This window comes from Cryptococcus depauperatus, chromosome 1 (genome assembly GCF_001720195.1).
Source record: "Cryptococcus depauperatus CBS 7841 chromosome 1, complete sequence".
NCBI classification, from domain to species: domain Eukaryota; kingdom Fungi; phylum Basidiomycota; class Tremellomycetes; order Tremellales; family Cryptococcaceae; genus Cryptococcus; species Cryptococcus depauperatus.
In genome coordinates this window covers 503,980-517,422 of record NC_089468.1, presented here as the reverse complement: position 1 = coordinate 517,422, position 13,443 = coordinate 503,980, and the positions used below count along the sequence as shown (strand labels likewise).

Sequence of the window (13,443 nt, the reverse complement as noted above, 5' to 3'; positions counted from 1 at the left end):
TTACAATAGCTCAAGGGTTCCCTTCTGGAGACGGCGGCGATTGAGATGTTTGCTGCTGCTGTCTTTGCTCTCGGCGCATCTGCTTGACAGCACGAGTCCAGTCCTTCTGATATAGTCAGTTTCCATGGAGATCAGTCTAGCATGCCATCTCACCTTGTGATAGATGGTAGTAAAATCATGCACGGTAGTTGCGATATGCACCAGCTGCCTTGTATAAGTTGACCACTCTTTACTCTGTAAAGTATGACTCACGTATAACCCCAGATACTTTAATTCCCTATCAGTTGAACCTTCTGGAAGACGAGCGCTATTAAAAGCCCGAATCTGTGTTATCCTTTCGTCAACATATCTCCAATCTTTGGGCCAAAGGGGTAACATTCTTATTGACGCAAGCGGAGACAGGAAAACATACCTTTAGGCCCTCTCCTGGATTGAGGGCAAAATTACGTGATAGATCGTCAATGTGTATCGACTGTGTTGTGGTTAGCTTTCGCTATCCTGTTTGAAACAATTGGCATACATTTTTGGCAGACCATTGGGGGAACGATGCCCATAGATAGGCAAGTGGCTTGACTTCATGTTTATACGGCTGGCCATCTTTCTGTGAAAACACCTAGACAAACTTCAGTTACAGTACAGGGAAATGAGTTTACTTACTGGAAACATGCAACTTCTGTCTACTACGAAAGAGATCTTGTACGCTCTGTGGCCTCCTATCAGGTCAAGCTCAACCAACTTGGTCTCGAGCCAACGCCACGATGTCTGAGACCAGATGGCAATGTCGTAATATGGGTATACCCTGCTCTTCGTCAACTCTACTGAATTAGTTCTTGAAATTGAGCCTTACTGCTCCAGAAACTCGTGTAAACCTGGTCGAGCACACTCTGAGGGCGGGAGCGATCCTTCCAGGAGAGGCTTGGTATCGACGATAGCTAATACGATTCATTCAGCTGTAATCGGGACAGCACTGGGGACATACTATAGTCCAGGTCAAGGACAAGCAGTCTCTTTCCTTGTCGCGGTTCGTTCATCACCTATTATATCGAATCACCCTTGATTCCCATACCAGACAACGCTATGCAGATATGACTCACCGTGACAGGATACTTTTGTACCAGTTCCTGAACCTTTCTCAGATTCCTGGGATCTTGCCCAACGTTCCCTCCCTTGTAATCCACATCAAAATCTCCTTCACCACCTTCTCCTTCCACCTTGACTGGATCCAAGAATCTCTCATCCACCCTCGTCCCTACCAACACAAACTTCCCGCCTTTTTTTACATTCAGAAGGGCGAAACGAGTTGCATCATGTGACGCATTCAGCTTGCCCTTGATAGAGGGAGAGAGACCAATCAGTTTCTGAGAATCGGGTGGGACGTTAGTGAGGGAAGCAATCGTCTCTCGAAAGTCGTAAACCCTACACATGAATAATGTCAGCAATAGGACACAACGAAAGCAACAAAAGCCTACATATCGTTTCCCTCCACACGCACATCATACACCTTGCCTCCCCATTGCATCTTGAGATCCCACCATTCTTCTTCAATCTCTTCCACCAGAGGTACAGTGGATATGATTGGGGAGGTTGAATTGTCCTCTGTTCCTTGCCCAACTGCATCACAATCATTATCAATAGGCTCGTCTTGCATTACAGTCCTCGGCTGCTCCACATCATGAAAGGTCTTGATTCGCTTTCCTTCTGAGCCAATCTCCACATCGGGTACAGCAACAACTGCTCTTCTCATCTCATTTCCATCTATAGAGACGGGGTTCTTTCTATTGTTTCCGTCGTTTTCTAACAAATCCAGAGTTGTTGTTGTAAGTAAAGGTTTTGTGTCTATAGGTATATCTGATTGGAGTGGTGTGCCAGGATGGTTTGTGTGTTGTCGAGACATACTTGATATTGTCGTCTACAATGTATAGATACTCTTGTTGTCATTTATGTTCTATGATTAACCAATGCTTACCTCTCGATTCAACTCCTTTTCCTTCCACTCACCATCTCATTCTATCTTTCATTGTCAAAATCATTCAGAGGTCCTTCTTCTATTCCTTTCTTCTACAAATCACGTGATTAGCCGGAGATGTAGAAACATGAGTGATAGATAGGCATGCGGAGGATCGGCACGCCTAATTGCATAACTCTTAATCTCATCTTTGAGAAATTCTTATTACTGTGCTTATTCTCTCTTATATGCTACCTCTATAAACACGACCAAATCCTTAACAGGGGGTAAATATATGCATATAATTAGTATAAAGACAGTCACTATAGTGACACAACGCTGTATATTATCATAATGCCATGATCAAGGAGATTCAATCACATCCACATTATAATGCCTTTCAAGACTTTTATATTCTAGAGATCGTGCTCTACCAGACCTCGTCAACCTTGCTTCTATGTATGCAAAACCCCTAAGGTTTCTGATTAGTCTTCAAGCCAGAGTATACAAGGGAAAGATCTTACAGGGGTAACCCATTCTTTGCAACCACACTGCATTCCGGCCCAATCGAAGTTTCCAATCTTAACCCCACATTTGTCGTTAGGACAAACTAGTTTGCCAGCTATAGCGCCTGTGGACAGCACAGGCTCCATCCATGTCAACTAAACGAGATGATTTTTATTAGCTGCTAATGTCAAATTACGAAAAAGGAACGAACAGGCTCGACGAAGTATCCCGAGCATTTAGGATTTATCAAGATGGGTGGACCCCCATACAACTCCCCGCCACTTCCTCTCCTCTCCTTATTGCCTTCTTTTCGGCCCTCTGCGGTTGTAGGTGTCATTGCTAAAAGACTCATCCTTCTTGCTGTTTGGCTGGCGCCAGCTCCGGAGACAGAGGGTATTGTGTTTGATATAGTTGTCGGGGATGTCATGCCAGTGTTGCCAGCAGTGCTTGCAGAAAAATGGACAGGTGACGAAGCAGCATCCCTCTCTGGACTGGAAGCAGGCGAACTGCCTATAGGTGAGGAAAGCGCCGCCAAATCGCCGCTACCTGATCCTATCATTCGAAGAGCAAGGAGATGCGGTGGGAGACGAGCAGCAAGCTGATCCGCTGATTGTAGCTGCCTGTCTTCCCTTTTTCCGGGTGCGAATCCACCGAGAGTTTGTGCCTCCGTGATACCATGAGCGGGAACAGAAGAGGAGGTAGGCGAAGAAGCTGTTTCTGGTGCTGTTTCGAGAGGCTCTGACTTGGTACGAGGCAAAGTTACTTTAGGAGATACCGGTTTTGATAGTTTCACGTCCATCCCCGTACTTGCACTCTGACTCGATGCCAAGGGCGACAATGTATTGGAATCTCGTTCATAGAGCGTTTGGGAGGGTAAAGGACTTGGTGCCGCCGTTCCCGAACTCGATCTTCTCGAACGCACTGCACCAAGCATTCCTGTCAATGGGTTGATCACATCACTTATCTGACTCCCCCTCCTTTCCCTATCTCTCATCGCTTTTCTACCAATTTCATCAGTAAATCTGGTATCAGTGAAGCCCATTCCAGCGCCGCTTGAGAAGCTTGCCCTTGGACTATGTAAAGAACCAGAAGTGGGTGTTCTGGGGCATGAAGGAGGAGGAGCTTGGTCGAGAATGTGATCCATCATGTGTTCTCGAACGGCTAAGAGACGACGGCATATTTTGCACCTTATTTTCCTGTTAGCAGTGCCTTTTGGAGTTGGAGGATTTGAAACCGAAGGCGAGGCTGGATATTTTGCCATTTTATCCATAGACGGAGCAGTACCATCGCCATCTACAGTCATATTAGTTTTGCGCTTCTAATTATAGCAGCCAAGAACATACTGATGAATTGAGTAGTGGTGCGTTCCATATAGTATTGCCTAGTTGATCGATCTTTAAGAGATACTTTTCCATTAGCATTGTAAAATAGACCAAGTTGATGCCAGAAAGTCGCAGAAGGTCTAAAATATTGTATCAGCTGCATTCTTAACACGATACGAAAGGTGATGCACTCTATTACGGGTCTCTTTTTCCTAATCATGGTTACCGCCTCTATCGGATCAAGCTCATATTCTTTCATCAAGAACGCAGCCACCACACTCGCTGATCTGGACATCCCCGCTTGACAATGTACCAGCACACCGCCAGGTTTTACGGCCTGGGCAATAGAAGCAATCTCAGAGACTCTTTCAGGGTGCTCTCCATTGTCTCTGTTGCTGCCAAAGAGTGTCTTTTCGCGCAATTTGAGGATTTCTTTAAGCCAAGCTACGCAACTGGGCAAGTGGCTGAGCAAGTCGGTGTCCGCCGAATCATCAATCTCAAGCGGATAGATGGCATATGTATCTGGGAAACAAAGTGCTGGTCTTAGAAGGGAGAGTATATTTGTCTATACAGCCACAGTCGCAGCCCACAGCATCAGTCTTGTCACTTAGAGACAAAATAGAGATTCACAATACCATGTTTTTCCAACTCTTTAGTATCACTTGCAGCAACAAGGTCGCCTATCCAAAGACCATCCACAACTTCTTGCATGTGGCCCATGGCATCATGGTTCATCTCTTCATCGCTCATCAACACTTCACCTTTAACGTCAAGCTGTTGATCGTCATTCTCTTCACCATGAATGTTTAGATAGTCTGCTTCTTCCGGATCTTCTGCCCACATTGCGTACTGATGAGCTTGAGCTCTAGACCTCGATATTATTTCTTTCTCCTTTTTTCCCCTCTCTTTCTCAGCTTGAGCAACCTGGGCAAGATGTTTGGCCGCTAGACGTATAGAGCCGGTAGAGCTGACTTCACGTTCAAGGTCTTGGATAGCCATGTCGTCTGGTTTGTAGGCGTCAGAAGGGGGGAGTGAAGATATAGATCCTATAGAATTTGGTCTTGAATGAGGCATAGTTGACTGTATGAATGAAATATATAGAGAAAAAAAGAAAGGTAAAAGACAAATAAAAAAATAAAAAAATAAAAAAAGAATAAATATGGTAATATTTAGATCACAGCAGATTTGTATCACAAAGGAATTTCTTCAATGCAACAAAACCGACGAGCAAAAATGCAGCATATGATTTTATTCATAACATCTTATTCTATTTACCATTTCATTACTACTTTACACACCCTCTGTGATTCTGTCAGTATCATGCAAGCCATTTAAATGAGCAACGCACGAGCGAGAGCAGTATTGAATCGGTTAACCTTGGAAGAGGTTGAGAGATCGACTGAATGTAGTTAGCATCTAGTCAAACACGCCAATTATCGACTCACTGCTCTTATCTCCAAAGTCGACTAAAAGACCACCAAGCACTGAAGGGTTGACCTTCATTCCTATCAGTAACCTTTCTATTTTTAAGCTATGCCCTACATACCTTGTTGACAACTTTCAATGTCTTTCCCTTGGCAATATCTGTTCCCTTCAAAGCCTTATCCAACCTTGACATGGCTTTCGAGTCGAGGGGTTCAGCGCTAGTCACGACTACCTCCAGCTCTCCCCTGTACGCAGCAATTAAAGAGTTGAAGTCAGCAAAGACTTTGGGGGCCGAGGAGAGACGGCCGTTCTCGGAGAGGACCATGAGAAGGTTGCCAAGGATAGGGGACGCAGAGGAAGGGACGAAAGAAGAGAGCGCGGTGGATCTCTCAGAGACAGAGAGAGTGGGGTTTTCTACCATATCTGTCAAATACCATTCCTTGGTCCATACCACTAAACATACGGATAAAAGCAGCCACCTTGGGGTTATCCTTGATCTGCTTGTCAAATGCCTCAATATCTTTTGCAAGGGCTTCGAGGTCCTTGGGGGACTTTTTCAGTGCAGCAAGATAGGTGGAAGTGGCGTAGGTACCAGTAAGTGAGTTGAGTTGGAGGGGAGCCTGAGTAAAACGATGGTAATTCTGTCAATTCTGGGAGTCTTTCTGACGAGAAAAAGGCGCGAAACGCACCTTGACGGCATTGGCTGCAGTGGCATAACCCCTAGAGACGAGTAATCTGGAGATAAACGCCATTTTTAAGGAAAAAAGCTGAGCAAGGAATAGCATCTACATTCAAGATACAGACGGATAAGCAAAGAGGATGGTCGGCCTTTGCGGGATTAGTTCCGTGGCACGTTATTTACTTTTAATTAGGGTTAGATAAATGTTAACATTTTTATTCGGATTTCGGGTAAGATGCGCATCTACTCCACCTTTCTTTTTCTTTTTCTTTCATCTGAATATTTATTCATTTATCTGTACATCTCTTATAGTGATGTCTACTTCATTACCCATATTTCAGCTGTTCCCAAGCAATCAAAGCAACTACCCATCTTCTCCCACCTTTTCAGATCCATCTTTTTCATCACCGTATGATAATTTCCCAACCCCTCTCGACCTTCCCAAGAACGATCCAAGTCGTGAGTATTGCTACGTTTGGCCACAAGCTGACGACATTAGCCCTCGCAAATTACTCCTTTCCCACTCCTCCGAATACATCTCAACCGTACAGACATATCCATTCTTATCCCAATCTTGTCCCGCCCAACTTTTCGCGTACACTCTACCATGTACAATCCAATTCGAATCCTCCTCAACACAACGCACCGGACGATCCTACAACCTTCCTTGACCTTGATCTGAGCCAACCAGGACCTTCAACATATAGTCAGTTGCAAAGCCATCGATATCACCCTTCTGTTTCTGTCCAACGGCAGGTTCAGCCCGAGGAATATCTTTCAGAGAGCGGAGAGAGCTTGATTGAAGTCAAAGAAGAGACAAGTTCATCAGATCGAGTTGCGGGAGGAGATAAGTTAGATGTGGATAATGAAGAGCCGTTATACGTTAATGCCAAGCAATACCATCGCATCCTCAAACGACGCCTAGCGAGGGCAAGATTAGAGGAGCTCAACAGGCTGGTACGATCCCGAAAGGTGAATACCACCCTGACTCATACGTTAAACCTCTAACATCTTGTAGCCATACCTGCACGAATCTCGCCATCGCCATGCTTGCTCCCGACCTCGAGGAAAAGGCGGGAGGTTTTTGACAGCAGAAGAGATTGAACAACTGAAAAAGGAAGAGACGGAAAAGGCCAAAGATGAGACTTCAACGCAGGCTTCATCATGAAACTGTGTTTTTTAATTCATGTACGGTCGCAATGCTCGGCTGATCTGAATATTTTACCTTGTCATCTCATCTGCGACTATAGACTGTGGTGTCCAGCAGTAGAAATACATGCATACTTTTTCCGGATTTGGTGGTAAGGACTATCAGCTGGTTTCTCTCTTTTTCCATTCTCTTTGCCTTTTCATAATATTCCTCCATCCAATCTAGAAAGTCAGCTCATCCCATGTTCGTGCCTGACAGATGATGCCATCATTTGATTTACAGTGTCCCAATCCAAAGCGGCTCTCGGCCGTTAAATAAAGAATTCTCGGCTTTAAGCGGCAACGCCGGTTGACGTCGGTCCACCATCGAACCGGACCGGATTCTTACGACATTTTGTCCGACTCTTGTGAACGTACACAGATCGGGACACTGAGAGATAGGATGGTTTCGCGATGGTCTGATATCGGGATAATCGACGCGACTGATTTTTTAAAAATATTTATTCATTTATTTAGGAAAAGTCAATGAGATATTATATAACTAAAGGCACAACACAGTATGGCACATTGATCCGTGGTATTGGCATGGACACGTTCTTCAGGATAAGACAATTTCTACAAAAGGATTAAGCATGAAAAGTCAGGCCATCGAAAGTGTTTTTTCAACGACACGCAAATCAGGTATGGGAGCGCAACTTGGTGTGCAGTCTCTCCCACCAAGCCCGAATACTGTACGTGATGGCTCCCAGTGTCATGAGTAATAGCAATAATTAAAACTCACGCTCTGAACCAAAAGGTCACAATAATGCAATCGGAGTTGCACTATTATTTATTGCCTATATTCCCTGTCATAATCCCAAAGTTATGACATCCAGACACACAATGTCCTCACGCTTGAAATAGATAGAGGAGGCAAGGGAAAAACAACAAGCTTTTGCAATGAAGGGGAAGCAATGAGGCTAGAGGTAAGGTTGAGAAGTCACACTATACCAACACCATTTATAGATTATCACCGTTGACATATGACGTCGCAAAGGATATCTGCGATTTCTACTCTCAACATGAGTAGGCTATAAGCGTCGTCATCGTTGCCCAATTGAGGTTGGAGAGAAGAGAAAATAGATACTGTTAGCAAAGAGGAAAATGGAAAGAGAGGTCCAGGTTCCTTTCAGCGCCGATGCGAACATCTTTTGGTGTCGAACAGCTGTAATACCCATAGCGTTTTTATCCGTTGATCAAGGAAGAAGTGGAGTGGAATCATGATTGAAGATGATAATGAAGCAAACAGCATATAGCACCACTTTTCACAAGTGGCAGGTTTCTTTCAGCACGATCGTACTCGAAAAGCTGCTAATCTTGACTTTTCTTTTGGCTGCCGATATTTTAGGCGAGTTAAGGGAAGGTAACGGATGCTAGCCTGAGCCAGTTGTAGTCAGTCTAAAGGTTAGACAAGCTTTGTCGGCAACAGGCACATGAATAAATGCCTTCATACCGTCTGTAGCGGCAGCGATATACCTTGATCATTCAAGATATAGGGAGACATCTTCATAGTCGGCTGAAAATCAAGATTCAAGTTTCTCACAGACTTTCAACGGGGTGGCATATTGTCATGTAAATAGCATTTTCGCACGAATTTTTAGTGTAGAGCTGAACCTACCCAAATCCTCATGACCTCTAGTCTCCAGTTTTTTTAAAACCATCTCCATTTTTGCAGTATAGCGCTTAACCAGCTGTATAAAGCAGGAAATCATGCGGCGATGAGACTCACGTCTTGTGACTTGATTTTAGTTGGTATTGAACTGATGCAGTGGTGCTATGAACTTGCATGAGTCATTGTGAGAAACAGTACGCCCTGTTTTGGGGACGCTATATGATAATCTTACTATGGGGCTTTATATATCATTAAGCAGTTCATCAGGTGGAGTTACCATATAAATGAACCTACCAAAAAAATTTCTAGTAGGCATCTCTGTGTTTTGTATTGTAGTTTAGATTTGTAAGTATGTTCATTCCAATCAACCACACCCCATCATTGCGTCGGCCAGCCAACAACAACAACAGTGCCAGCAACGGCCCCGTCAACGGCCCTGAGCCGACGCCTCGGGCTGCGACTGAAGAAGCAGCACCAAGGCGACAACGTTTCTCTTTCCCTCTGTCTTCGCCCTATGTCCCACCTACACCCATAGTTCGCGATACACAGATACCTCCATGGTCAATCTGGACTTATAGTTACTACAACGGCACAGATCAAGCCAGTGACTTTAAGACGCTAGATGGGAGTAATGACAAGGAGGTTGCAGAGAAACAACACGGTTCCGAGGAGGAAGGGTCTGAGAAGTTTTCGGCGGAGGATCAGGAATTTGTTGAAGTGATGAATAAAGAAGCCAAGGCGCAAGGGTTTGAAGCGCAAGATGTAGAGGCTCAGGTATCGAAAGAGGATGATCCCCTTGATCGCATGAGCAACACTGCTGTCTTTGTTCATAGTGAGCATTAACAAACCAACACCGTTCCCAGAGCTAACCTTGTAATTTTTAGCCTGGGCTAGTATAATCTTTCCAATGTGCTTGGGTGTGTTGGTATTACTTTTGGATTCTTTCGGAGATCGACTTGCAGCTTCCATGTAAGTTACAGTATCCCCACGCCATGCCAATATGCTAAGGGTGGTCAAGTCTTTGCATTTGTATCGCTACCATCACTGTTTTTGTTTCCTCGGTCATGATATTCCTAGAATTCCGCGTCAAAGATGATGACATCGGTATTAAAAAATACATTGTAGCAAGACAGACAATGTCGAACAAAAATAAGTCAAAGTTGAAACGGCGTGTTATCACTGTAGGCGGTGGTGTGGTATTAATTTTGTTATGTCTTGCGCATGTAAGCTTGATATCATATATAAAAGACCATATATGCTCACGATTAAACACAGATTGGCGTCAAAAGCTGGCAGGTATCCCTCTTGATCGATGCACGTAAAGAGTTCCCTTCGGCCCCTCAACCTTCTAGCCAGCCTTTTCCACCCATTCCTCTTTTTACTTCGCCCGCAGAACCTACTTCACTTCCTTCTGATCAGCAGTCTATATCTGAGGGCTTGAACGGCCAGTGACAAAGTCACTCTTCTATCTCAACAGACATTAAGTCTTGCCCTGCGCTGTGGCCGGCGCTGTTTTGGTAAATTCAGTATCCTGTTACATACTTACTTTTGACATTCAAAGCTTTGCTATTGCTTGAGGAACAGGTAATCGGATATAAACATATGCGGTTTTCATAGTCATTACACATGATATATAGTAGTAGTCTTTGCTCAGGTCAGCATGAATCATGAAATCTTAATGCTTGAAGGAAGGAGGTTATTGAGGGAGATTGAATGACTGGAGAGGAGCATTAGACGGTGCCGTCACTTCTCATGTTGTAATGATTAGTTTTAAAAATTATTTTATAGTGATGATAATTCGATATCAACTTTGGTTTCTTAATCTTTTTCTTTTTTATTCAATTTAGTGGCAAAGTAAATTAACACGGACATGGCAGCACTGTCCGTCCGCCGTAGAATAGATTACGATCAGTAAATCAGAATAATTTTGACTTCATTTTTCATCTTAACTCAATTGCTCTACAAAAAGCCTGTAAAAGGTGATATCTTGGCCCTCTCAATTATTGGAACCTTCAGGATTCCTGTTCTAGATGCGACAGTTATTCTCTTGCTCCCTACGATATATTTCAAGGAGACCTAAACCTTGGTTTCGACGACTTGAGACTGATCAAATTTTGAGGAGATCAGCTTCAGATACGAGTGATATCAGGAAACGAGATTCAACGCACGAGGAGCCGCCAGAAAATGCCAGCTTGAATAACCATTTAAAAACTGAAGCAGAGAAAGAGCAGCCACCTGTTGACAGAGAAGACTCCCATTTCGATCGTCTGTCTCAACCTGCTTCTCTGTGAGTGTAGCCTGCATCTCGACATTCTGATAGACACCCTGATGAGCATTATAAGAACAAACAAAAAGGAAGGTGATGCCGAAGAAGTACATTTCAATCAGCTGTTATCAGCTCTTGAAGAAGAGTACGCATTTCTTTCTTCACCATCTGCATTCTTATTAACGCTTGCCATCTTTTGTAGATGGCCAAAACAGCCAAATTATGGAACCCATCCTCGATCAATAACCTCACGTTTAAGCTTCTCATCAAATCCGGCCTCGTCCAGAGCTATGCGCGGACCACAAGGGCGCTTCCGTCGAGCTGGTATGACACCCCCAGAAGCTACTGTTTTCAACGAACTCATTAGCTCTCTTTTGGTCAACAGTCCTCTTAGCAATTCTCCTTCGTCTGATCCTTACTCTGCAGCTAAATCTGGGGGGACGGGTTTTGGACTGCAAGGTTGGAATAGAGATGAAGCAAAAAGATTGAGGCCAATATTTAATCGGGATAAGGATGAGGATGCAAACATAGAAGAGCTGGAGATGTTGACGGAAGAGATGAGTTTGATGGGAAGCGACTTGGAACTATTGGAATGGGCGAAGAACAGAGTATTGAAACCTGAGCCACCCAAAAGCGCCCAAGCCGTGCCAGGGGCTTCTATAACACAATCATTCACGGCAAGCCCCAAGTTAAATACTATAAGAACGCCAGATGTCCTTCAAGCTGAGCCATTACCCATGACCGCTCCCTCTACTACCCAAGTTTCCCCAACCGATTTACCACCATTACTGAACTTTTCACCTGTCTACCCTACAGTATTGGCACGCGTATTGAAAACGCTTAGAGAGAACTTCAATTCTCCCTATCTCGTTTTTGCCGTATTTCAACACGCTCAAACATCTTCCATCGAGTCTTATCTTTCAGGCTGCTCCACAGGAGCTTACAATGAAGTCTTAACCTGTCGTTGGGATAGTTTTAAGGATTTGGAGGGTGTGCAGAGAGGAGTGAGAGAAATGGAAATGATGGGTGTCAAATGGGACAAAGACACCAATAGGCTTATCGGTCGGATTATAGAAGAAGTGGGAAGGGCCATTTTGCAAGGAAGTGGAAGATGGGGTGAAGATGTGCTATTGACGCTTAGACAGCTGGAAGAAAAGGTCGAAAAGGATGTTATAGAGGAGGAAAGATATCATAGATTTGAGCAACAGTCACGCGAACGAGCAAAACAAAGGAGAGAAAGAGAAGCGATAAGCAATGTTCTGTAGTGTACATTGTGTGATGCGTATTCATCCAGTTGCCCTTTTCGCTCGGGATAGGATCAGTCGAACAGTGGCAGATCATGGAGCCATTGGTTCAATTGTAAGTGACACCGATTATTTGTGTTGGTTTGCTCTGAAGAAAAGTTGTCATAAAATGCAGGCTTTGTATCTACTTTGACCAACCATTGAAACATGAGTACGAGCAAAGAGGCCAATTGTTGAAAAGAGATTGATTGGTGTCTAAATGTTGAGAGTTGTTGCCATAGATCATCGTCTCACATAGTTTAGGTTCAACTATAGGTTAGTGTTCTTGATTGACTGAATCTGATTCAAGGCACTTTGTTATACAGAATAGGATTTTGCAAGATAGTTAAACTTCTTCCGTAAGGACCAGCAGCTTTCTGTACACCAAGTGCTCATTGCGTTCACCAAAGATACACATTCAAGATGCCCAACTTGTGCTAATACAACACACACTGCTTTCCGTACTTTTTTCAACTCTCAAACCTTTCCGATCCAAAACTAGTCACTGCCCTCCAGCGAAACGAGCATGACTGGAAGCAAACAAGCGTTCTTGAAGCTCCATAAGTTCTTCCTCTGTCATACCTTGAGTATCGGGTTGTGTCCGAATACGTTCCTACATAAGATACATCAGCATCTCAAGTCACATAATCCTCTTATGAAAGCACTTTTTGAGCTTGTTTGAAATCAGTATGAGATTCTTCTACTTCTGCCAAAAAATCTTCAAAGCCAAGTTGCTGTTTCAATCAAGCATTTACGTTAGTGATCACTTTCGAGACCATCTGCAGACATTTAAACTTACCTTGAGAGCTTCCATTACATGCTCGGGAGAGATAGTTTTCTTTGAAGATGCTTCACAAACCATGTTGGATTGTGTGGAGATGAGCTTTATCCATTCTGAAAGCCGTCTGTTAACGATCCGTCGATAACAGTTGACAACACGGCTGCTCGGACGCCCATACAAGCCTGCTCACCCGTACAGCAGTCAAAAATGATATCTTTAGCCTCTTTGGAAGCTGAGATGTCATCAGGAAGCATTTCTACATTTATTCATTAGCTGACTCTGGTGGACTGTATTCTATGACAAGCAATGATGGTCGGCACCTTGAATGATTTTGACTACCGTTGCTTTGGGTAATGCAACATCATCTTCGCCTTTGCCTGGAGCCGGCATGCTGTGGACAAGGTAATCAAAACAAAAATCAAGTTGCAAAGATAG

General features: G+C 44.0%; 6 protein-coding genes across 6 annotated transcripts; 3 read left to right on the top strand and 3 right to left on the bottom strand.

Moving 5' to 3' along the window:
* Window positions 1-10: 10 nt before the first annotated feature.
* Window positions 11-4,848, bottom strand: L203_100214 (HAD hydrolase, family IIID; the record flags this gene model as incomplete). The annotated part of the gene is made up of 17 exons (XM_066209676.1): window positions 11-103; window positions 154-204; window positions 253-324; window positions 413-472; window positions 521-613; window positions 658-799; window positions 848-932; window positions 980-1,034; window positions 1,095-1,416; window positions 1,470-1,909; window positions 1,967-1,987; window positions 2,385-2,417; window positions 2,470-2,607; window positions 2,664-3,745; window positions 3,796-3,914; window positions 3,966-4,339; window positions 4,405-4,848. The coding sequence occupies 17 exons, from the start codon at window positions 4,846-4,848 to the stop codon at window positions 11-13; spliced, it is 3,624 nt and encodes a 1,207-aa protein (XP_066065773.1).
* A 216-nt stretch (window positions 4,849-5,064) lies between these two features.
* Window positions 5,065-5,951, bottom strand: L203_100213 (ATP synthase F1, delta subunit; the record flags this gene model as incomplete). Its single annotated transcript, XM_066209675.1, has 6 exons — window positions 5,065-5,075; window positions 5,123-5,173; window positions 5,220-5,271; window positions 5,321-5,613; window positions 5,663-5,819; window positions 5,889-5,951. 6 exons carry the CDS (start codon window positions 5,949-5,951, stop codon window positions 5,065-5,067), a joined length of 627 nt encoding a protein of 208 aa, XP_066065772.1.
* A 338-nt stretch (window positions 5,952-6,289) lies between these two features.
* On the top strand, window positions 6,290-7,046 carry L203_100212 (uncharacterized protein; the record flags this gene model as incomplete). Its single annotated transcript, XM_066209674.1, has 2 exons — window positions 6,290-6,850; window positions 6,897-7,046. 2 exons carry the CDS (start codon window positions 6,290-6,292, stop codon window positions 7,044-7,046), a joined length of 711 nt encoding a protein of 236 aa, XP_066065771.1.
* A 1,983-nt stretch (window positions 7,047-9,029) lies between these two features.
* On the top strand, window positions 9,030-10,130 carry L203_100211 (uncharacterized protein; the record flags this gene model as incomplete). Its single annotated transcript, XM_066209673.1, has 4 exons — window positions 9,030-9,510; window positions 9,563-9,647; window positions 9,697-9,901; window positions 9,954-10,130. 4 exons carry the CDS (start codon window positions 9,030-9,032, stop codon window positions 10,128-10,130), a joined length of 948 nt encoding a protein of 315 aa, XP_066065770.1.
* A 578-nt stretch (window positions 10,131-10,708) lies between these two features.
* Window positions 10,709-12,381, top strand: L203_100210 (uncharacterized protein; the record flags this gene model as incomplete). Its single annotated transcript, XM_066209672.1, has 5 exons — window positions 10,709-10,965; window positions 11,021-11,089; window positions 11,147-12,205; window positions 12,261-12,303; window positions 12,364-12,381. 5 exons carry the CDS (start codon window positions 10,709-10,711, stop codon window positions 12,379-12,381), a joined length of 1,446 nt encoding a protein of 481 aa, XP_066065769.1.
* Window positions 12,382-12,729: 348 nt separating this feature from the next.
* L203_100209 (uncharacterized protein) lies at window positions 12,730-13,398 on the bottom strand (the record flags this gene model as incomplete). The annotated part of the gene is made up of 5 exons (XM_066209671.1): window positions 12,730-12,840; window positions 12,893-12,961; window positions 13,027-13,121; window positions 13,199-13,264; window positions 13,329-13,398. The coding sequence occupies 5 exons, from the start codon at window positions 13,396-13,398 to the stop codon at window positions 12,730-12,732; spliced, it is 411 nt and encodes a 136-aa protein (XP_066065768.1).
* Window positions 13,399-13,443: the final 45 nt, after the last annotated feature.